Source organism: Vipera ursinii, assembly GCF_947247035.1.
Source record: "Vipera ursinii genome assembly, chromosome: 3".
In the NCBI taxonomy this organism is placed as follows: Eukaryota; Metazoa; Chordata; class Lepidosauria; order Squamata; family Viperidae; genus Vipera; species Vipera ursinii.
In genome coordinates, this window is record NC_139516.1 from 117,525,067 (window position 1) to 117,550,354 (window position 25,288).

General features: G+C 39.9%; 1 protein-coding gene across 5 annotated transcripts in view; it reads right to left on the reverse strand.

Moving 5' to 3' along the window:
• PCDH1 (protocadherin 1) overlaps nucleotides 1-25,288 on the reverse strand; it is a 159,742-nt gene that overhangs the window by 67,135 nt on the left and 67,319 nt on the right. For 3 of the 5 annotated variants that reach the window (XM_083357531.1, XM_083357530.1, XM_083357532.1), the window contains one exon: nucleotides 15,404-17,599. In XM_083357531.1, the coding sequence (XP_083213657.1) occupies nucleotides 15,404-17,599 (2,196 nt within the window). Of the gene's footprint in view, nucleotides 1-4,736; nucleotides 4,864-15,403; nucleotides 17,600-25,288 lie in introns of those variants that run through there. The other 2 variants (XR_014491887.1, XM_083357533.1) reach the window with 2 other exon arrangements.

Genomic DNA, 25,288 nt, shown 5'->3' on the forward strand with positions numbered 1-25,288 from the left:
TACTGTTATTTCACATGCTACTTTATTTCCATCTTTAGCATCTTGGATTCCTATGTTCTTTCAAAATTTTGCCAGCAAGTTGTTTTACAGGATTGTTCGCCTTCCATTGCATAGGTGAAATTTGTATTATTGTAAGAGTGTTTGGGCTGCCTTAAACATGAATTATTGTCATTCTATCATCTCTTGGCTTGTATTTGAACACTGACTTTGTCATTCTTTTCTTCAATAATTTTCTTGTCCTCAGTAGATCTGTTATTTCTGATGTGATATGACTCGTTCCAATCCATTTTATTTCATTAATTCCCAGAATGTTAGTTCTCATATGACAGGAATATGTTTGCCTTTCCTGGCTCTGGCACTCATTGCACAATCAAGCTTTCATTGTTTTTGGGGCCACAACAGTAGCCAAGCATCCTGTAAGATCATAAACCACTAATCCTACTTGCCTCTGTCTCTTTCCAGTAGCTTGTCAGGGCTCATTTTCCACTGTCAGGTTGACACTTTCCTTTTTGTAAAGCTGTGTTTTGGCAGAATATTGGAAGCAATAGCTTTTTGCTTCACCACAGAATAGAATAAAATAGAGCTGGAAGGGATGTTGGAGGTCTTTCTAGTCCAGCTCCCTGGTCAAAGCAGGAGAATCTATACCATCTCAGACAGGTGAATGTCTAGTCCAGGGGTAGGCAACCTTGGCTCTTTTATGACTCATGGACTTCAACTCCCAGAATTCCTGAGCCAACCAAGCTGGCTCAGGAATTCTAGCAGTTGAAGTCCATGAGTCATAAAAGAGCCGAGGTTGCCTACCCCTGGTCTAGTCTCTTCTTAAAAATCTCCAGTAATGGAGTGCCCACAATTTCTGGAGGCAAGCTGTTCCACTGGTTGATTGTCCTTACTGTCAGGAAATTTCTCCTTAATTCCAGGTTGCTTCTCTCTTTGATCAGTTTCCAATCATTGTTTCTCATCTTCTCCTCTGGTGCTCTGGTGAACGTGACCCCCGTTTTCCTTGTGGCAGCCCCTCAAATACTGGAATACTGCTATCATGTCTCCCTTATTTCTTCTTTTCTTTAGACTAGCCAAACCCAAATCCCTTAGCTGTTCTTCATATGTTTTAGCCTACAGGCCTTTGATTATCTTGGTTGCTCTTCTCTGAATTTTTTCCAAACTCTCAACATCTTTTCTGTGATATGGTGACCAAAATTGGCTGCAGTATTCCAGGTGTGGGCTTACTAGAGTTTTATTTTAGTCTGATCTCTCACTTTTGATGCCTGCCATTTTTCAAAGTTTAGTAGTATTGTTCATAATGACACTGGAATATGCAAGCACTACAATGTAATGATCCATGAGATTCTATTCAGGTCAGAGTCAACGTCAAATCTTGAATTCAGTTCTCAGAACAATATTTAAATAGAGGTTCAGAGAAAATGGAATATATTCAAAGAATGGCAACAAAGATGATCAGAGAATAAGAAACTGTATCTTCTGAGAATAGATTGAGGGAACTGGATGTGTTTACTTTTGAGAAAAGATGAATTAGAGGGATATAATATTTCAAAATATCAGAAGGAAATATCATGCAAAGAAAGTCAGAATATATTCCTTATAAAAATATTTTGTATCCTGCATTTTTTATAAATAAATATTATGGTTTTTATGCTACGGGAAGACAGATTACAAATAATTATTAGGAAAAATTTCCTATGGTAAGAAATTTTCAATAGGAAATCAGTTACCGAAGAATGTGTTGAGTTCTTCACTGGGTGTGTTCAAGCTGTACAACTGTCTGCTAACAATGCTCTCAATTAATAGAAATCCTGAACAGAACATAAAAACAGCTCAAGAGGGTTGAGAAATTTTGAAAACATAAGATACTTAAGGCCCAAACACAACCAATACTAAGGAGTAATAAAAATGGTAGACAGAGGATGAAACTGGACTGATTACATAAAAAGCTGTTGGGGGGGGTGGAAGGACAACTTTTAAAAAGTAGAAAGAAGAGAAAATTAAAAAAACAGAATGTCAGGAGATAGCCCAAATTTGTAAGGGTGGGGTCAATAATGCTACGACTTGATTCAATGCCAAAAATAACAAAAAAGGAAACTCAAATAAACAATTAGTCCACTGGCTCTACACACACACACACACACACACACACACACACAAACACACACACACACACACAAACACACACACACAGAGGAAAGAAAAATGTTTAAATTTGTTGAGGAAGCTGATTGGCTGACTATGTCAAATGCAGAAGTGGGGAAGTGGGGGGGGGAAGGAAAACATGAAGTTCTGTGAAGATAAAGTACTTGTTTTAATCCATCCAGAGTCACTGAATAATGAGATGGGCAGCATATGGCTTAGGGCCAGGATACTTGCAGGACCATCTGCTACCGGGAACGAATTCCCATCGCCCAGTATGCTCACACAGAGAAGGCCTCCTCAGGGTACCGTCAGCTAGACAATGTCGGCTGGCGAACCCCAGGGGAAGGGCCTTCTCTGTGGGAGCGCCAGTCCTATGGAATCAGCTCCCCCCTGAGCTTCGGATGACCCAAGATCTCCGGTCCTTTCGCCGCGGCCTCAAAACACTCCTTTTCCACCTGGCTGACCTGGACTGACAGACATTTTAATTATGTTTACAATTTTTAATTTATTTTTAATTTTTAATTTTAATTTATTGCACTGATGACTTTAATTATAATTTTATCTTAATTTCTGTTATATGTTATTGTTGTTAGCCGCCCTGAGTCCTTCGGGAGATAGGGCGGGATATAAGTCCCATTAATAAATAAATAAATAAATAAATAAATAAATAAATAAATAAATAAATAAATAAATAAATATAAATTTAATAAATAAATAAATAAGTAATATAGAAGTATGGTGTGCTGAAAGGGACTACAGTGTTACAGATGGGGGGGCGCAAGTCTTTTTTTTTTTTTACTCCTTTGTCTGGATTACAAATTTTAAATAAAGAAAATTATAGAAGGAGAAGTGTAGCTAGATGTACAAGATAGATGGCACCTGGGTCAGCAATAGTAACTTGCAAGGATCCGTGTGTCCTTACAGACAACATGAGCCAATGGTGTTCTGCAATTGCCAAAAAAGCTAATGCAATCTGGCACAGCATCAAACAAGGTGTAATGCTGACATCACGGAAATTGATAGTTCTTTGTGTTGCAATGATCAGATTGAATCTGGTCACAACAATACAAGAAGGAACTGGAAAGTGAAGAGAAAAGGACCAAAGACTGCGAGGGGCTAATTCCTGTAACAAATAATTAAAAGAACTAAAAGAAGGCTAATGGGAAACATGATAGCAAGTTTACATTACTTGAAGGGATGTCCCAGGGAATGGGTCTATTCTCAATGGGGCCTGGGGTTAGGAAAAACTACTGGATGAAAGCTTTATAAAGAAAGATCAAAGTCAAAATAAGGAAAAAACATCCCGACCCATTAAGCATTGGAACAGCCTGCCTCATGAAATCCTGGAGGATACATCACTGGAGGCTTTCAAACAAAGGGATGATCTGAGAAATTCTGCCTGGGTAGAAAGTTGCAATGGAATACCTCCAAGGTCACTTCCAACTGTGTGATTCTGATTCTAATGTATTGAGCAGGGGATGAATTTAATGGCCTAAATGACTCCTTACTTTATAATTCTTACTTACTTACTTACTTACTTACTTACTTACTTACTTACTATGCTACTATCCAGAGTGACTCTGGGAGGCCTACAAGGCAACAAAGGCAGAAATACAAAAACAATTTATAAATTTATAATTGTTTTTATACTTCTGTTTTTATTGCATTGTAGGAATTACAATGCAATTATAGGAATTATGTCTATAATTTAAAGATAGGAATTAAACAGATAAAAAGAGCAAAAATCCAACGGCTCACACAGAGACGGGGTGGCACCTTCTTTTGCCACTGCCCCAACCATTTCCAGCTTGAAGTGTCTCCATACAAGTTGGCAGGCCAGGTCTTAAAGGTCCTTTTGGGAAGCCAGAAGGTTGGGGATGGATCTCACTTCTGGCAGCAGGATATTCCCAAAGGTGGAGGCCCAGCAGAAAAGGTTTTTCTCCTAGACGCTGCCAACTGAAGTTTCTTAGCAGTAGGTCTTTTCCACTGGAATACAAGGGGCATGCAATCCCATTGGGCAAGACAGTTCTTTTCAGACCCATATCATAAAGAACTATAAAGATGATAACCAACACCTTTAGTTGGACATGGAAGAAGATCAGTAACTAGTGCAGCTCACTGTGATGTTATCCTAGGGCAGGGGTAGGCAACCTCGGCTCTTTTATGACTCATGGACTTCAACTCCCAGAATTCCTGAGCCAGCTTGGGTGGCTCAGGAATTCTGGGAGTTGAAGTCCATGAGTCATAAAGGAGCCGAAGTTGCCTACCCCTGTCCTTCCAAATCTACCCGTGCTGCTGCATTCTGTACCAGTTGTAGCTTCTGGATGCTTTTTAATGTAGCCCCGTCTAGGCCACATTGCAGTAATTCAGAAAAGAAATGAAAAGGGTAAGTATGACTGGGCACAAGGCCTCATGATCAGGAAAGGGTGTAACTGCTAGACAACATGAATTTGCGCAAAGGTTCTCCTGGCCATGACTGCTACCTGCCCCTCCAGCAGGAATTGTAAGTCTATGAGAACCTCCAAACTGTGCGTTGGATCGGTCTGTGTTAGTGCATCCCCATCCCAAACTAAAGATAATAGACCTCTAGATCCCAAGACTCCATGCACCCTCGACTGCTCTATTTTACCATGATTCAGCTGAAGCCTCTTGTCTTCCATGCAGGCCCCCTCACGTCCTCTAGGCACTGCAAAAGGGCAGTCACAGCATCACCTGGGTCACCTGGGATGAAAATATACTGTTGAGGGTCATCAGTGTACTGATGGTACCTCATTCTGTGGTATTGGATGATCTCACCCAGCGGTTTCATGTAGATGTTAAAAAGGAACAGAGAGAGTACCAAGCCTGTGGTACCCTACAAAGAAGCATCTGGACCTCTTGCCCCTATCACCACCATTTTGAACTGGCCTTGGTGAAAGGAACTGAACCAGCACAGCACTACACTAATAATTAATAATCTAGCATGAAGGAATGGCAGGTAGGCCACATATCCAAGAACAACTGTTCATAAAGAACTACTCATTAGAATAACCTCCTTCTCTCCTTGATATATTTCTAATTTTCTCTGCACTTTCATATTAATCCTTTATATTCAAGAACTGCATTGCTTGGATACTATAGATTAAAATCTAATTATAAATTATTACAAAACAATGAAGGGGTAAAAGAACAGCAATATATCAGACTCTGTCTTATTCTATTCATTACTGAAAAAAGAAAGTGCTTTAATCTTCACTGCATTTTCAACCCACCCAATATGAAAAATGGCACATTCTTTATTTTCTGTATTTTCCTCCATATCTTCCCATGGCTATTGCTATACTGGTCAGATCACATGCGAAACATTATGCCAGTTTAGCCTTTCAAATTTAACAGAGATGAGCTAGCAAGATGATAAGGATAAGAAACAACTTAAAAGTTTTGAATCTATTTAGTTTGCAGGAGGGACATGGTGATCTTCTAGTAGGTGGAAGACTATCATGCAAAAAATATTTGGACCAGAGAGCAGAATTAGAACCAATTCATGGAAACTACAGGAAAGCAAAATGATTTAATGCCATGGAAATTTTCCTACATTTAACAGCTTCTTGGAAATGGAACTCAATGCACTAAGAACTACTGGGTTCTTCTTTGGTAAAGGCTTTGGAACCACGTTTGAAAAGGATGCTGAACTGAAAATCTGTGTCTCTCTTTATTCTAAAATTCTACAATTCTAAGAGAAGAAAAGGAACATACTGCTAGAAAAATTTAAATTAAAAGAAACAGATCTAACAAAAGAGGAGGTGGACCTGTATTTCATGTGAAAAATAGCTACCCCTCTATAGAAATGCAAAAATAAAAAATAAAACCTAGGAAGATAATCCTGTTTTCTAAAATAATTACCGGCTAATAGCTCCAATCTGCAAAAATGAAGTCAGGAAAGCTAAGGCCTGCAACAAATGTCAAAAGTAATGGAAAAAAAGTTTCCTTCAACATGTAAAAAGAAGAAAAAAGTGGAAGAAACAACTAATGGGAGAAGATGATAAGGAAAGTAACTGGCCACAAGGAGAAAGCAGAGCTGTTTGATTCATTCTTCGCATCTGTCTTCACACAAAAGGCTAAAATAGTCCAACCGATCAAAAGCAGATTAGGAATAAAGTCAAAATAAGGAAGAAAATAGTAAGAGAACACTCATCTATTCTAGACAAGTTCAAAAAATCATGACTAGATGGATTACATCCCAGAATTCTGAAGAAGCTGGCAGATGTGATCTCAGATCCACTGAGCCATATTTTTCAAAGATCCTGGAGCACCGGAAAACTACAGAGGACTGGAAGAGAACAGATGTGGTTCTAATTTTCAAAAAAGGGGGAAAAAATGGATCCAGAAAATTACAGACCAAGCAGCCTGACATCTATACTTGGGAAGATCCTAGAAAAGATCATCAAGCAATGGATCTGCAAATGCCTAAAAATAAGCAAAGCTGTTACTAGAAGCCAGCATGGATTTGTCAAAATCAGATCTTGCCAGACAAACTTTATTGCCTTCTTTGACAAAGTGACTAAATTACTGGACTAGTGAAATGCTGTGGACATAGACTTTATAGTAAGGCATTTGACAAAATAGACCACAACCTACTTCTTGGTAAAATAGAAAAATGTGAGATAGACAGTATCGCCACTAGAAGCATTTGTAACTGGCTGACCAAATGCAATATATGTATAGTACATCTACATGGAGGAAAACATGCAATAAGTACCCCAAGGTTCTTTCTTAGACCCAGTACTCAAAATCCTTGTAAACAATTTAGATGAGGGGATCGATGGGCACTGTTTTGTGGTAGTTCTATTTTTTTCTTTGAGACTGGTTCCAGTCAAGAGTTTGTTGGGGAAGAGATCATTCTGCAGGCCTCTCCTGTGTATGACACTGCAGGTTTCTACTTTCTGTCTTCACCTTTTCAACATCTACATTAAACCACTAGGTGAAGAGATTCGTAGAAGATAGAATAATAGGATTGGAAGGGAACTTGGAGGTCTTATAGTCCAATTCCCTGCCCATGGCAGTTGTTTGCTTGTTTGGAGATTATGCAGAATGGTTATGCTGATGATACCCAATTACAGGTAGTCCTCAATTTATAACCAGTCATTTAATACTTGTTCAAAGTTATGATGACTGTGGAAAAAGTGACATTCGACCTCTTCTCAAAGTTATGACCATTGCAACATCCCTGCTGTTATCTGATGAAAATTCAGGTGCTTGGCAACCAGCTTGCATTTAAAGCATGAAGCTTGCAGTATCTTGCAAACATTTGATTGCAATTTGTGATCTTCCCAGCCAGCTTCTGACAAGCAAGGTCAATTGGGGAAGACAGACTTAATGACTATGCAATTCATTTAATGACCATGACAAAAATGGTCATAAAACCAACTCCAGTCATGTGATGCCTACATCACTTAGTGACCAAAATTCTAGTCCCAAATATGACCATAAGTCAAGGACTGTCTCATATCTTTTGATCTAGGATCATCCAATGAAGCTGTCAAGATCCCTTCCAACCCTATTTTTTATGTTTTAAATACTGAAGAGTACTGGCCCCAAGACAGAATCCTGAGGTATGACCACTACATGCCTCCCTCAGTATCCACTCTATCAAAAAAGTGCTATGGTCTATTTTATTAAATGTCTTATTCCTTAGTTTATTAATCTAGTCACATTGTCAGAGAAAGCATATATATCCCACGATTTGAAACTCCTTCTACTTCCATTGAGGCAGTCTAAAATTGCATTTTTGGCAGCAACATATAGTAACTATTCTGATTCATTTTTGCTATGCAGGTAATTATTATTCCAAGATCTTTTTACAAGTGCTCTTACCATTCCAAGTATTTTCAGTGCTAAACCAGTATATTTGATTTCTGTTTTTGAGGAAAATTACTTGACAGGTTAAGCATTTTATCACTTCCCCATACAAGTCATTAATCCTGCCACAACTGAACTTTCTAACACTCACTTAATGTCTCATTCCAGTTTAAAGAAAGTCCTTTCAAGAACATTCTTTGAGTGTAATTTTAAAAACCAACTATATACTTACTTAATTACCATGCCTTCTGGCCTACATCTAACAAGTTTGTTAATCATACCGCTAAATTCTTTGTTGAAATCAAGATATGTCTATGTAATTTTCACAAATCTACTGAAAAAGCTATCCAATTAAATAAGATAAATGATCTAATCTAAATATAAAATAGGTTGTCCTGACAAAATATATTCTGAACAAATATATGTTCATTTCTGGTAATTATTAAAGGAAGTTGCTGATGGTTTAGATAGACTATTAATTATCTTCTAGAAATACAGGAAAATGAGTGAAGATGGCTGGAGGGAGGCAAATATTGTTCCTATCTTCAAATAAGAAACAAGTAGGATCCTGATAGTAATAAACCAGTTTCTGATTTGGGAAGATTTTGGAGCAACGCATGAAGTGATCAATGTGTACATTATCTTGAAGCAATTCATTGATACTAGATTAGAATATATTCTTCTACAACAGCTTCTGTTAAGATTAATCAATTTCTCATACTTTTGTTAAAAATTCTAGAGAACAGACTTTGCAAAGGATTTCAAAAAATATCTCATTATATTTTGATTAGCATTTTAATTTAGCTTGGAGTGGATGGCATGCCTACATATAGCTTCCAAAGTGTATACTAACCATTCTTAAAACAAAGTAGAATGAGAGATCAAGTGGGGTGCCCCAGAGTACAGTTCTATGGCTTGAACAAAAATATGTAATGACAGCCGGAAGCAGTATAATAGGTTATTCACAGTTTATCAATAATATTTTATTGAAATTGTGAGTGGTTTCATGAGCATACTTTAAGGTGTGTGTCTCTGTGTGTGTGTGTGTGTGTGTGTGTGTAGGGATATGTGTGCAGGTGCATGTCATAAATGAGAACTATTGCAAGAAGCTACCTTTTCATCAGTGACAAGATTGCCAGCTTCCACTTCTCTAACTCTGAAATGAAACTTCCTACAGTTCCAGCTCAACTACTGTATATACCTTTTGTGGAAACCTTTTGGGAAAAGAGTACAGTAGAAATGCCACCTTTGGTTAAGTTCCACCAATTTTTCTTCTAATTTCTTTATAACTGTAGCCTTGTTCACTTAATAATACTATTTTACGTCGCTTTCTGGGCAACCAGTCAACTCTTTGCACCATTACTTTAATTTTATTACATTTTACAAGCTCACTAAATTAAAGAACACAAAAAAAACCCAACCAACTTGATAGCATTAACATAACATACTGACAAATGTCCTCTCAGCTTCAATACATGACATCAATAACTGAATCCTACTGTGATCTGATTGGCTCGTTGCCAAAACAAGATGACACCTGATTGGCTCTCTAAACACTCATGCTCATTGGCCACAATCAGATGAAGGAAAGCTACCTGATATCAACCTAAGCAAGTTGTGCTTCCTTTTTCTGGTTATTTAGCTATAACTTTTCATAGAATCCAGTTCAGATAATTGAACAAACTTTGTTGCTTTATATTCTTGATTAAATTATCTTTCCATTGATATATAATTTTATGGTACTACTCCAAAGAAAAGTGGTGTTATTAGCCATTGAACCTCAAAAATAAAATTAATAATAATAATAATAATACACTTTTCCCAAAAGGTTTCCACAATTTTGGCCACTACTGTAATTATAATTTTGTAGGTTTAGGGATACATACATGAAAGGTAAAAAAAATAGGCAATTGCTAATATCATTCATTTAATCTGCTGTTTCAACCTTTTTATGTATTTATTTATTTATTTAGTTACATTTATATACCGCCCTATTCCCTGAGGACTCAGGGCGGTTTACAGGGAATTAAAAAATCCACCATACAAAAGTTAAAAAACCAGATTAAAAAATATTAAATTGACCCTGTATACTTAAAACCCCAGTTAAAAATGTATACCTGAAAAGAAGAAAATATTCAAATATCTGTTCACTATTGTTTCAAAGCATAGAATCTAGAGAAAGTATTGAAATTAAAGGAAGGCAAATTCAAGCTAAATGTTAGAAAAACCTTCAAAACACAGACTGAAGTGGATTTTTTAAAATGTGTTTTGAATGTGAATTCAAAGTCCAACTGCAAAATAGCAAAGGACTCAATGGTTATGATAGATGCCAATGGCCTGTAGAATTTTGTTTGTGAACCTGGATTTTTTTTAGATATCCATGGTTTGTGTTTATTGTTTTCATATAACTTATCCAGAGTTTCACCAAGTTCAATAGCCTCTAAATCTCATAACAAGTAAATAAAGGGCTCTGAAGCTGAATTAGATCTTGAAACATGATTATCAAAGGTATATATTATATGTATAAGGGTAGAATCAGGCCAACTTGACTAACATAAAGTGAGATGTGGACATTATAATATAATAACAAACTGAACAAATCTGTGTAGATAGGAATATTTGGCTCCTTGAATGTAGATCTTAAATATAACCCTTTCCCAAATTTACTTTAATAGATGGCTGACCCAGGAAATTTGGAGAAGTTATATTGGAATGTTATATTGGAATTCAATAATGCAAACACAAACAACAGAACATAATCAAACTAGTGTCTTAGATTTTAAAAGAGCTGATTTTAAAAACTTAAGAGCTAGCTAGGGAAGGATTCCATGAATGAAAAACTATTCAGGAAGCTTTGGAAACTCTGGAAAATGTAATTGTAAAAGCCCAACTCAGCTCAATACCACTGAGAAAGAAAACAAGAAATCCAAAACGAAACTAGCATGGTTACACAACAAACTCTCTGATAAACTGAAAGACAAAAAGGATAAGTACAAAAAATGGAAAGAGGGACATATAATTAAGGCAGAATACCAACATATAGCTTGAACTTGGAAAGATGAAGTCAGGAAAGCTAAGGCTCAGAATGAAGTAAGATTTGCAACAAATGTCAAAAACAATAATAAAAAAGTTTCTCTCAACACATATAAAAAAACACCCAAAAAGTCAAGGAAATAATTGGTCCACTAATGAGAGAAGAAGGCAAGGAAGTAACAGGCAGTAGAGAGAAAGCAGAGGGACTTAATTCATTCTTTGTGCAAAAAATACAACATAGAATAACAGAGTTGGAAGGGACCAAACCCCTGCTCAAGCAGGAGGCCCTATCCCTTTTCAGACAAGTGGCTGTCCAGTCTCTTCTTAAAACCCTCCAGTGATGGGGCACCCACAAACTTCTAAAAGCAAGGCATTCGACTGGTTAATTGTTCTCACCGTTAGGAAATTTCTCCTTAGTTCTAGGTTACTTGATCCTTGATTAGTTTCCACTTGTTTCTTGTCTTGCCTTCTGGTCCTTTGGAAAATAGATCCCCTCATCTTTGTGGTAGCCACTCAAATATTGGAACACTGCTATCATGTCTCCCCCCTAGTCCTTCTTTTCACAAGGCTAGACTAGACATACTCAATTCCTGTTCTAAACTATTCTTCGTAAGTTTTAGCCTACAGCTCCCTAATTATCCTTGTTGCTCTTCTCTGTATTCTTTCCAGTGTCTCAACAGCTTTTTTACATTGTGGTGACCAAAATTGGATGTAGTATCCCAAGTGCAATCTTACTAAGGCTTTGTGAAAAGGTACTAATACAGGTAGTTCCTCAAGTTCTGAATGTAATGGAGCCTGCCCATTCCATTAACTTGAAAATTTGTAGGGGTGAATCTTGTACCTCAAACGAGACCACTCCCTGCTTTCATCCACACATTCGCTAACTGAATGCACGGACGAATGCGCGGTTCGTTAAGTGCACATGAGGTATCTCAGGGTGGGGAAGGCCATGGAGGGCCTAGTGATGGAACAGGCCCCCAAGCCCCCCCCCAATGCACTAAGATACCTCATATTTCCCCCTCCCTTCCTGCTGCGCCGGACTCACTCATCTTGCAAAATCTGTCTCCTCTCTGCTGCAGTTTCTTTCCCTTTGAGAGAGAGGAGGTCAGCTTGGAAATGCTTTTTGCACTGACAATGGAAGTTCCTGGATGCCGTAATATCACACGAGTTCAAACACAAATTCTTTGCAAAAGAGATCATGACCCCTGGAAGCTTCCATTCTGGGCGGGGGGGGGGGGAAATGTGTGCTTTGTTTGCATGCCTATGGGGCGAAGTGTGCAGTTGGAGTCAGCCAGGCACAGGAACCAATGCTGTCCGTGGCCCGGGTGTGCTGCTCACTGGCATGCGCCAGCCTTAGTTTGAGGGCAGGAATGAAGCCTTCAATTAGGCAGAGAGGCATCGAGGGGCCAGGCCCTTTGCACCTACGTCCAAGCTGCAGGCGGTAGCGACAGCCACCAGAGTGGCCATGATCCCCCCCTCCCCAGACAGCCGGACAGCCACCTCACCTGACCTACTCCTAGCCTGACCAGCCGGCTGGCACATATCCTCACCGCTCTTCTCCTCCTCGTCCTCCCACTCAAGGGCTCCATCCAGGTGGAAGAAAGTGGTGGTGGAGCAGCAGGATTGCTCTCAAACAATAAGACTTGTGTGAGCTGCTCGCTCAAGTGCACCGGCCTTTTTGAGAGCAATCCCACTGCTGCACCTCTGCTTTCTTCCACTCGGACGGAGCTGAGAAACCCAAGCCGCTGCCGCTCAAACGCTTTTTATCCGAATGCACACCTTGGGGGACACTGAAAGGTCCGTCTGCCTGCCAATGCGCACTTAGAAACAGAGCGGAATGCTGCATTTTCAACTGCCCCATTTGCTCAGAGACCTTCCAGTTTCCCCAAAGCCATTTGGATAGAAACTGTTTCAGCGCCTATGGGGCTATTCAAAACGCAGGGATTCGCTGCATTTAGTATAGCCCCATAGGTGCTGAAACACTTTGTATTTGAACAGAGACCTTGGGGAAACTGGAAGGTCATCTGTGAGCAAATGGGGTGGTTGAAAACACAGCGTCCCATTAACCAGTGGAACAACTTGCCTTCAGAAATCATGGGTGCTCCATCACTGGAGGTTTTTAAGAAGAGACTGGACAGTCACTTGTCTGAGATGGTATAGTATTTCCTTCTCTGAGCAGGGGGCTGGATTAGAAGACCTCCAAGTTTCGTTCCAGCTCTATTTTGATCTGATTCTGAATGGATTTATCACACCCAATTGGAAAATAAATGTCAAGAGATGTCATGTTACAATTTACAGATTTTTTTTTGTACAACAAATGCTGTGGAGATATACACAATAGGAACTTGTGCCTTTGGGGAATAAAATCCAATTATTAGGAAAGATCCCGATTACTATTTTAAGGAAAAGATTCACTATTAAGAATCAATCGAAGGTATTTGATCCTGGATGGATCAGAAACAATGACTGTGGTAACCTATGGTATATCAGAAGCCGTTGTGGACTTCCTTTGTGTGAAATACAATAAATAGACTTTAACAAAGGGTTTTGAAGTTTAATTTAGTTGTTGGTTTTACCCGTTAACTATGTTTTCATATACTAGGCAGAGGTCAGGTCAACTGGACTGGGTGAATATTGTTCTAGAAATTTATAAATTGTGTCTTCTTCACAAAGTGGGAGGGATACGTATATCTTTGAGGCATATTTATAAGTATTCAACTAGGGGGTACAATTTATGTATATGTTTTGTTTTTTTTATTTTATGCACTTTTTCTGTAGTCTTGTTTAGTTGTGTTTTGTTTTCTGTATTTTGGGGAGGAGCTTGTATTGTAATGTTTTGAATAAAAATAAAAAAATGTGAAAAAATATTTCTAGATGAGCCTAATTAATCAAAATGATTTGCAAAAAAACCCTTCTAAAAATCCCAACAATATGCTACAGACATTGTTAAGTACCCACAATAATATGTACGAAATCATTGCTATAATTGGTGTGCCTTGAGATAGTTTTTTAAAAATGCAAGTATTTGTAAAAAGGAACTTTTTGTTTTTCAATCAGCATACTAAATCTCTCTGAAAACATCAAAGATAAAATTTTCTGTCATAACTTTATTCCAATTTGATTCTCATATGCGTTTGGGTGAAATTCATATTGGTTCCTATGATTTGCTTAATATGATGGGTTTTTTTCCATTTGTGGAAACTAAAAATTGAACATAATTTCAATTGCTGAAACAATCTCCAAAAGCAATGTCATCTTACCCATCATGCCTCCCCATCATTTGGTTTCCCCACCACTGCACTATAGATTGCAACACAAAAGTCAGTGACCAACACATCATAGCACATCAGCTAACAATGGAAACATTTATTGACATCACATCATGTTTTAAAAAAAACTTTACCTGAACAAAGCTGAGAAGGAAAATTAGCATATTAATCCCCAAAAGAAAGGAAATAATGATACAATGGAAGGAAGATTAACACTATTCCTTGAATGTTTCATATTTTTATTGATAATTAACTGCAGCCAGTTTCAAGCATGGCATCCCAAACTGTACTTACCAAAGCCTCAGTGGTTATCAATATTTCCCATATACTACCCAGCTTGCAAACGATATATCACTTTTCTATTCTGCCAAGTTCTCTATCATAGACCAGAATATTTTGAAGCAGATGGTTTTACTTGCTTTGAATTCCAGCGGCAGTAATCTTTGCTCTGCACATGCTTATAATCTAATCTCTCAGCAAAGAGGTTATTCTAGCTGTAGAATTAATTTCATTTCTGCATGCAAAAATCTTGCGTCCATGGCCCACGTCACTCCATTAAAATTGTCCAATTTTACCATACTGTACCTGCAAATGTACTAAGGCTCTGCTGGTGTCAAGTTTCCATAGAAGAAATCAATGTTGGTCATTGATTCAGATCAATGATATCTGAATCGAAGTATGACTGGAAAATGGGATCCATAAACAAAGACCTGGCTTCTGGGACTTTAACACTTTCTTTATAGTAATGAATATGAAACATGAGAACTGAATACATCCTGATGCATGGATCATTGACCACTGACAACCCAACCCTTTGTGTTGCACCCAAGTGGTAGAATCCATTTCCCTAAATGCCATCAGCCCTCTAATTTACCACAATCATACAATCTTCTCCCCACTCTCGCACCCTTATTCCCTTAATTTGCTGGATCGAAGGAGGCCTCATTTCTAAGTAGTCCTATGAATGTAACATGCATCTGGACACTGCAGTCCTCCAACCTGCATCCTGCCAATCCATTCATGCAATCTGGGCCAAGTCCATTTCACTCCCACACCTCTGTCCATATAGCTCTGTTGTAGAATGAGGGAATGGTGGGAGGGTGCAGCACAATCTCTCCTACCTGTTTATTGGTGTATTTCTGAGGGTTGGTACGGTAGCTGTAGTCTGAATACTGCTCCGAGCCTGTAGAATTGCTGTCCCCAGTGCCCACAAATGTATTGGTGGCTGGGAGGTCCTGTACTACCTGATGCTTCTTGGAGGCAGATGGTGATTGGGGTTGCAGTTGAATGGAAGGCAAAGGTGAATTGGAACGGTAATGGCGACCCAAGTCAGGGCTTCCAGGTGGATAATTAAGAGGCAGATGGATGCGGGGACTGTCACTTACTGAATCATTCATAAGGTTGAATTTAAGAGATTTCTGCAGACCTGTTTCTTCTTCATCCTCAGCTGGTTTTGGTGGCTTAGTGGATTTGCTTTTTTTCACTTTGCCTTTAGCCTTGTTGTTCCCTTTGCTACTTTGTTTGGGAGCATACAGATCCTTAGTTTCCTTTTTGCCAGCTTGATAACCACTTTTGGCCTCCTTTTGACGGCAGTAGCGTACCAGCACAACAAGCAAAATTATCAAGGTGACAGCTACTATGCCTGCAATGACTCCAAACAAAATATTACTGCGCTGCTTGTTGCGCTCATACTCTGGATCACCAGCAATGTCAATATCAATAGGTGTGTCCAAGCTGTGTCCTACTAGAGTCTCCAGCAGTGTCCGGTTAGCCAATGTTTCATTCACATAAAAATGAACTAATGCTGTGCCATGGTGAGAAGGCTTCCCTTTGTCATTTACATGTACAACCAAGCGGTGAAGTCCATGATGCTTGCGGAGAATCTCTTTTTCTAGTGTGATATTTCCACTTACAGATGAAATCTTAAAGAGTTCAAAGGGGTTTCCACCAGCAATTCTAAACAGTAATTCAGCATTGATCCCAGAATCAATGTCTTCAGCTCCAACACTCATAACCTGTTGCCCAGGACTAGTGTTAGGTAGAATATGTTTATAGGAAGCATTGGATGGAGATATAATTACAGGAGCATTGTCATTCTCATCTAATACATTGATTGTCACCCCCACATAAGCAGATCTTGGTGGATCTCCCCCATCCACAGCTTTAAGACGGAAAGTGTAAGTACTCTGTCGTTCACGATCAAAAGATATACTGGAGAGAATGGTTCCAGTACCATTTTGGATTACAAAGTCACCATTATCCTGTTCCACAGAGAGTTGAATGACAGCATTATCTCCTTTGTCTGCATCAATAACTGTCACCATGCCCACTGGATTCAGTGGTGGTATGTTTTCCATGACAGAAAAATTGTAGCCACTGAGCATGAATTTTGGATCATTGTCATTGCGATCCATGACACTGATGGCAATTGAGGCAGTTCCTTTGCGGCTAGGGCTACCCTTGTCAGTTGCAACTACCAAGAATTCATAGCGTTCTTGCTGTTCCCGATCCAGCACATTTTTTACACGGATTTCGCCAGATTCTGGATCAATTGAGAAGGTGTCTTTTGATAAAGATTCTCCAGCAAGAGAGTAGATCAGTTTAGCATTAGATCCACTATCTGCATCAGTAGCACTCACTTCTACCACCAAGTCGTTTGGGGAATTATTCTCAGGGAATGCCACCTCTGTTGAGCTCTGGCTAAACACTGGATCATTGTCATTGACATCCATCACCTGCACTTTTAGGGAATTGGTGCTTGACAGGGGTGGATTACCAGAATCCACAGCTACAATCTCAATGGTATATTCTTTCACAGCTTCATAATCCAGGGGTGTAGTGGTCTGTAGAAAGTATTTCTTTTTGCTATCGCTGCCAGTATCACTAGCTTGTCGTAGCTGAAAAGGTACATCACCAGCCACCACGCAGGTCACAACAGCATTTTCACCCTCATCCCGATCAGACACTTGTACAAGAGCCACAGGTGTCTCAACTGGCACATCTTCAGAAATATTGGCAATGCCATCCTGATGAGTCACCAAACCAATACCACGAATTTCAATGGAAGGAGCATTATCATTCATATCCCTGACATTGATCACTACCTGGGCACGGGCAGTTTTGGGATTAGCTCCCTTGTCCTTAGCCAACACTGAGAACTTGAGCACATTAATATCTTCACGATCAACAGGACCTTGCACCGTGATGAGTCCAGTGGCTCTGTCTAAGCGTAGCAGCCGATGAATTACATCTGAAGCCTGATGGAAGGAATAATCAATCTCAGCATTGGCACCCTGATCAGAATCATTCGCTTTCACCTGTAATGAAGAAAAAAAAGAATCTGATCAGATAATACTTTAATGCTTTCAAGTTTTGGATGCTACTTCCGCAGAATTTAAAATATCATAACCTAATTCCAATTAAATAGTAGCAGACATTATTAAATAAAGGATTACAGAATATTACACTTACAATGAGTTTTTGTCCTGGTCCCATTCTCTCTCTTTTTGGAATGCATTTTTGACATTCACTCAAAAGGCAAGTGTGGGCCTTGACCTGGTCAATTTCCTACTTCACTACCATATAATGTACAATGCAGAACTGGGCAACCACATAGACAATATATAACATTCAGTAACTACTGCAACAAGTAATATAGACTACAAAACATCAAAGATCCCTACTGGTTTTTTACTATTGAGTTGGTTGGCAAAAATTGCTGGGTTTCCCTTATGGCAAAAAATAGAGAGCAATCTTGAACTGATTCACTGGGCTAAGAAACAAACCTTCCTTCCTCCCTTTAAGAAAGTAATCCAGCATCCTTCTTAAAATGTGCAGCCCTTGATCCCCAACTCAATAATCAAAGCAGCATTCAGACCTGAAAAAGTTGTCCATCCCTGCTACTGAGTGACATTTAAAACCAAGTAAACCTCACCAACTTCAGAAACACCAGTGCACTAGATCTGTTGCTTGTAGTTCACTCACACAAGTTATAGTTAATGAGCGAGCAGAAAGATGACTGGAGTATATTTTCAATATAAAACAGTTTCACAAGATATTTCTCATTCCCTTATATTTGAATAATAGAATCAAACAAAAAAGGGATAATTAACCTGCAACTGATTTGTCTAATGTTCACTTAAAAAACTACACATATAGATTATGTACCTAAAGAAAGTCCTGAGAATAGTCCTAAATTAAGATCTTGGCAGGAATGTTGCCCTTTCTGTTATCATGCGTCCTGTAATGTGCAGTTCCTACATTTTACATTTGGTTCTGAAGAATTGGCATGGTAGTAAATCACAAGTGATGCAATCTGGAGTAGGGCGAAAGGGATCAGTTGTGTGAATTCAGTCACAGTCCTCTTAGGCAGGGTTTTTCAACCAGTGGTAAGGGTACCACCTGTGGTACATTGGCACCTGGCAGGTGGTACGCGACCATCCTAGAAAAGTGGTAGTGGGGAGGGGAATGAACTGAACCGGTGGCAGCACCGCACAAGCCTGAGTGAGACGGCTGGAGCTGCAAGGCTGTCAGGGCTCAGCAGAAGTGCCAGGATCAGCGCCAGGCTCCACCTGGAGCTCAGTGCTGATCCTGGCATTTCTGCTGAGCCCAAAAAAAGTGCCGATCAGCTGGAATGTTGCAACATCCCAGGGTCTTGTGATTTACATTCAGATGCCTGGCAACTGATTTGGTCATGTGAAGTGACCAAAACCTGTTGCAACCACCCAGTAGAGGGGGGCAAATAAAAACCAAACACCCACCCCACCCCACCCCTGCTGCCAATCCTCAACAGAAATGCTCACAACAATGAAAACCTCGGACAGGAGGAAGAGCACCGCCAGGCAGGCAGGCAGGTGTCTTGCTCGGCTATGGCTTGGGGGGCATTTTTTTCAGTGCCATTGTAACTTTGAACAGTCACCAAGCGAACTGTTGTAAGTCGAGGACTACCTGTACTTCATCATTTCCCCCCCCCTTTTTTTGGTCATCACGTTTTTGACACCTTGCTAGGCGACTGGTGGTACTCGGATGTTGCCGTATCCTAAAAGTGGTACAATGGGTGAAAAGGTTGAAAAGCCCTGCTCTTAGGTGTCTAACAAATGACCAGAAGAAAGCATAGCCCTGCCAAATAAACCATATGAAAATTGGAGATCAAGCCAAAATGCCAAATGAAGATAGAAGACTACAATTAGATAGGATTCTTGCATATCTCCAGCAAAGGAACCTCCTTCTAAAATGCACTTCATATTGCAATCGCTCTCATGAAATGTGCCAAACTCAATCAAGAGAAGGTTTGATGAATGGAGTGATACATTTCACATGTGTTTTAGGGAGTTCCTTTTTCACTCCTAAAGCAGATTGGGTGTCCTGAGCAGGTAGCTTCAGTGAGTCAGCCAAGCTGAGCAAGAACGTGCTCGTCCCGCTTTGCCTCTGCTCTTACTGCTTTGATTTTGGAGCGCCAGGAGCAGGCAAAGTAACCGCGCTGCCGTGCAAACCCCAAGCAGAGAGGCTGGAGATGAGACAGCTTGCTTGAGGAGAAGTTCAAAAGGTAAGTGAGCAATTGGTAAGAGGGGGTGGAGAGGAGCTGGTGGGCTAGCACAGCAGGAGCAGGCAGGGGAAATATTGCTGTGTCTCTGCGGTTGGTCATTAGGATGAATGACTGCCATGGTGGTGCTGCAACATTCGTAACTTCAGGACCACGTTGTAAGTACTTGGGGTGTCACTAAGTGAACTATTGTAACTCGAGGAATACCCGTACAGTTAAAGATCTGAGAAATCAAGATAGCGAAGAGGAATAACTCTGCAGGCAAACCAAAGGAATGAATCATATCCATCTGATCCCACTGTGTACCAGAGAAAATGTCAGTATCACCTATCTATTATCTACTTTTGCAAAATACTGGAGAAAGAGCAGGAATGAAGGAAAGGTCTCCACTGATATACAAGAGAAACTGCACACTTCTATGTCTTAAGAAGCCAAAAAGCATCCATAAAAAGAACTCATGCATCATTATAAGGAAGAAACAGCTTCAAATGCTCAAAGTTTAAGGAACTAACAGGGTGAACCTGAAGTACAGGTAATCCTTGACTTATGACCACAATGGACCCCAATTTTTTTGTTGCTAAGCAAGACAGGTGTTAAGTGATTTGTCTCCCATTTTACAACCTTATTTGCCACAGTTAAGTGAATCACTGCAGTTGTTAAGGGAATCATGTAGTTGTTAAGTGAATCTGGCTTCCCGCATTGACTTGGCTTGTTGTTAAGGTAGCTGGGATGGTTACAAATGGTGATCACATTTCCCTGGGACAGGGCAACTGTCATAATAATACATGCCTGTTGTCAAATGCCTAGATTTTGATCACGTGATAAGAAGATGCTGTGGCAGTTGTAACTGAAAACCAGTCATAAGTCACTTTTTTCAGTGCCATTTTAACTTCAGTCATTATAAGAAAGATTGTAAGTCAAGGACTACCTGTTCTAGTACACAAGTGCAGATATGAATAGTTGCCATTCCTGAAATTTGGAGGGATGAAACTAAGGACTGGTATATATTGCTGGAAGGATATAAACTGTTAAAAAAAACCCTCCAATCCTAATAAAAGAGGTGACGGAGTTACGTTATATGTAGGAAATCAGTATGCCTCTATAGTAAAGGTAAAGGTTCCTCCGCACATGCGTGCTAGTTGTTTCCGACTCTAGGGGCCGGTGCTCATCTCCGTTTCAAAGCCGAAGAGCCAGCGCTTGTCCGAGGACGTCTCCGTGGTCATGTGGCTGGCATGACTAGATGCCAAAGGCGCACGGAACGCTGTTACCTTCCCACCATAGTGGTCCCTATTTTTCTACTTGCATTTTTACGTGCTTTTGAACTGGTAGGTTGGCAGAAGCTGGGACGAGTAACAGGCGCTCACTCTGTTACGCGGCACTCGGGATTTGACCCGCCAAACTGCCGACCTTCTGATCGACAAGCTCAGCGTCCTAACCCACTGAGCCACCGCGTCCCTTTTGAGCCACCGCGTCTATAGAAATACATAAAACCAAGAATGAAAGCCTCCTTGAATGCCTATGAATACAAATGAAGGGAAAAAAATAATTACATTGCAACAGGTGTTAGCATATAGCATAGGTGCTAGCAGTGTTCCAATATTTGAAGGGCTACCACAAAGATGAGGGGGTGAACCTATTTTCCAAAGCACCAGAAGATAAACAAGAAATAATGGATGGAAACGAATCAAGGAGAGAAGCAACCTATAACTAAGGACAAACTTCCTAACAGTGAGAACAATTAACCAAAGGAATGGCTCGCCTTCAGGAAGCTTTTAAAAAGAGACTGAACAGCTGCTTGTCTGGAATAGAATCAGGTCTCCAGCTTGGGCAGGGGGTTGGACTAGAAGACCTCTAAGGTCCCCTCCAACTCTGTTATTTTGTATCAGGTGTACACTACAAGCCACTCAACCAAGCAGAGGAAATAGGTGAACCTTTTGATAATCAGATAGCTAGGATATACAGGAAAGACTTCACAGTAGTTATGGAGGACTTTAACTATCCTTTAACATCAACTGGAGACAAATTCTGCACCAAGTGGGAAATCAATAAAAAAAATTCCTTATGAGCCTATCTGACAATTTTCTCATCCAAAAGGTAGAGGAGGGAAACAGATGGTCAGCTACAGTATACTCCACTTAATTCTTACTAACAGAAATGAGTAACAGAATAACAGAGTTGGAGGTCTTGCAGCACAATCCCCTGCTTAAGCAGGAAATCCTTATTTCAGACAAACTGTTGAACAAAAATCTCCAGTGTTGGAGCACCCACAACTTCTGGAGGCAAATTGCTCCACTGGTTGATTGTTCTAGTTGTCAGGAAATTTCTCCTTAGTTGTAGGTTGGTTCTCTCCTCGATTAGTTTCCATTCATTGCTTCTTGTTCTGCCTTCAGGTGATTTGGAATAGGCTGATCTCTTCGTTTTTGTGGCAGCCCCTTAGATATTGGAATACTGCTATCATATCACCCCTAGTCCTTCCTTTCATTAAACTAGGAGAAAGAACAGGAATGCAAGTCAAAATAGGCAAGAAAATGGAAAGAGAACACCTATCCACTTTAGATGCGTACATGGCAGGAGTAAGAACTGAACTATCATCAGAAAATAGAAGAACTGAACGAAGAGAGCTAAGAAAGTACACCTTTGTTCTAATTAACTAATTAGAGTACCTGTGTGAGAGAAGCAGATACAGTGCAATAGAAATTAATTTCTGTTATTTTGGCTCTGAAGGTAGATAATATGATCTCAGTATCTCATTTTCACTGATTGGTACATATTATGTAAAGCTAGGCAATGAGGAGTAATGCTCAAGTTATTAGCATTAAATCTCAAGTTATACTTCCCTTATTTAGACTTTGCAGAAGTGATTTGTGTTAGTCTAGGGCAGCAAAATATCAGGAATTTGGTAATAACTTTTTGGGCTAACAAATTTCATTAAAATGCATGAGTTTCCTTCATTGAATGAGAAATTGTTGAATTCACATCAAAAGATTTCAGACTATCTCAGAAAGTCTTAATAAAAGCAATGAGATTTAACACGTTACAATTGTTAAGGTATTTATAATCTGTCTCACATGTAACTTGCATCTGCATAACCAATCCTCTCCTTCCCCTCATCTAATCCCAAATGAAATCCTACATGAGTATGAATATCAATCCATTGGATGAAATGACCTGTAGATTATGAAGGCTTATGTCTTTTAATCCATTTTTATAATCGGAAAGGATGATATCAGCCTCTTGATTTTTGCTTATTTAAAATAGCAATGGCTTTGGTGGATTAAACTGAAACTTGAACATGTTGAAAATAAAATATTCTGGCAAAAACATGAATGATTGAGAAGAGATTACAGTTAGCAGAGCTAATTTGTAATTTGTCCTGGATCTCCTGTCATAGGACCAAGTTTAGACATTTAAGGGCTTCGTGACATTTCTGCATTCTGCTGAAGGTTATAAAAAATAGTTTCTAAGTAACCCGGGGGATCTCAACCCCCAGTCCATGAACCAGTACCGGGCCATGGCATGCTGGCAACCGGTCCGCACAAACAAGCAAAGCCCTATTTGCAGGATGCAGGCAGCACACAAAACCATGCACTCACCGGTCCTTGGAAAAACCTCTCTCCACAGAACCAGTCCCTGGTGCCCACAAGGTTGGGGACCTCTGAAGTAACCTATTAAGTGTCAGTGAAAGACCAGGGATAGCTACTACTAATATCCTTGCCGACACAGCTGAATTGCTATCTTATCTTCATTTGGATAATTTTCTCTATAGTGTAAATAGAGAAATGCCCAATATTTATAATTTAGAGTCAGAAGGCCAGTCATCTACAACAGGGCTTTTCAACCAGTGGTACGGGTACCACCTGTGGTACATTGCCACCAGGCAGGTGGTACATGACCATCCTAGAAAAATGGTAATGGGGGAGGGGAATGAGCTGAACCGGTGGCAGCACCACACAAGCCTGAGCGAGAGATGGCTGGAGCTGCAGGGCTGTCAGGGCTCAGCGGAAGCACCAGGATCAGCACCAGGTTCCACCTGGAGCTCGGTGCTGATCCTGGCACTTCTGAGCCCAGAAGAAGCACCGATCAGCTGGAATATTGCAGGATCTCCAGGGTCTTGTGATTTACATTCAGATGCTTGGCAACTGATTCATATTTATGATGGTCACAGTGTCCCAGGGTCATGTGAAGTGACCAAAACTTGCTGTAACCACCCAGCAGACGGGGGGGGGGAATAAAAACCAAACACCCCACACCTGTTGCCAATCCTCGACAGAAATGCTCACAATGAAAACCTCAGACAGGAGGAAGAGCCACTGTAACTTTGAAGAGTCACTTTTTTTTTGGTCATCAAGTTTTTGACACCTTGCTAGGTGACTGGTGGTACTCGGATGTTGCCATATCCTAAAAGTGGTATAATGGGTGAAAAGGTTGAAAAGCCCTGATCTACAATGCCAACTTTCTATTGATGCCATTGCTAAAGGTTGTTTCCAAAGGGAAGCACTGATGCCCAATACACATTTTCTCTCACTTGTTTCATGAAGAAAAGCCACATCTGTCTCTGGAAGTTTAACCCTATATTATTGACATTTATAGAAAGTCCATATGGTCCATATATTGATAGAAACTGCCGAATGCACCATCTTAAAACGAAACAAAAATAGAAATGTGTCAACTAAAAAAAAGAAAATTAAAAGGTTGCAATAGGAAAAAGAATAAAGCTCCAGAAGAACTACCACTATCACTGAGGTGATAGAAGAAAACATAGAAGAAATGGTAGAAATTGAGCTTTAGATAGGTTTGGGGCAACCAACAAAATCTTACCTCTGGAACATTTTGAATAAGTCTGTGCAGAATGCCTAACTGGTATATGCATGTGAGGAACCACAATACAGAAGCCTTTTAAAATTTAATTTTATAAATGTAATAGAAGTTTATGAAAAATGCAGTCTGCTTATGTGTAGTGTTGTTACCAAACTCATATTCCTGAGTTAAGGATGCATTTAAAGATTTCTTTTTCTTGAATTTCACATTTAGGTTTTCCCTTGGATTTCTATTTTGCATCAATCTCCAGATATTTATTTATTTATTTATTTATTTATTTATTTGTTTGTTTGTTTGTGGTGTGGGTGTGTGTGCGTGTGCGTGCGCGCGCAGGGTTTTTCCCCCCCATAGAACGCTCAGAACGGTGTCCGAGCACCGTTTTGCACACACAAAAAATAAAGCTTTTGCACAAGCTGGGCTACTCCCTCTATTGGCTTTCAAAAGCCTATTGGCTTTCAAAAGCCAATAGGAATTGCTGCTGAGCATGCCAAAAGACCCGGCTGGCAAACGTTGCACAGGCAAGTTGTCTGCAACTAAGGCAAGTTGGCAGTAACTTTGCACCCCTCCCTGCTGCCCAACTACACCATCTCAACTAGGTAAGAGAGGACAAGGAGTGGGAGGTGGGTTCTGTGGAGTCCATGTGCAC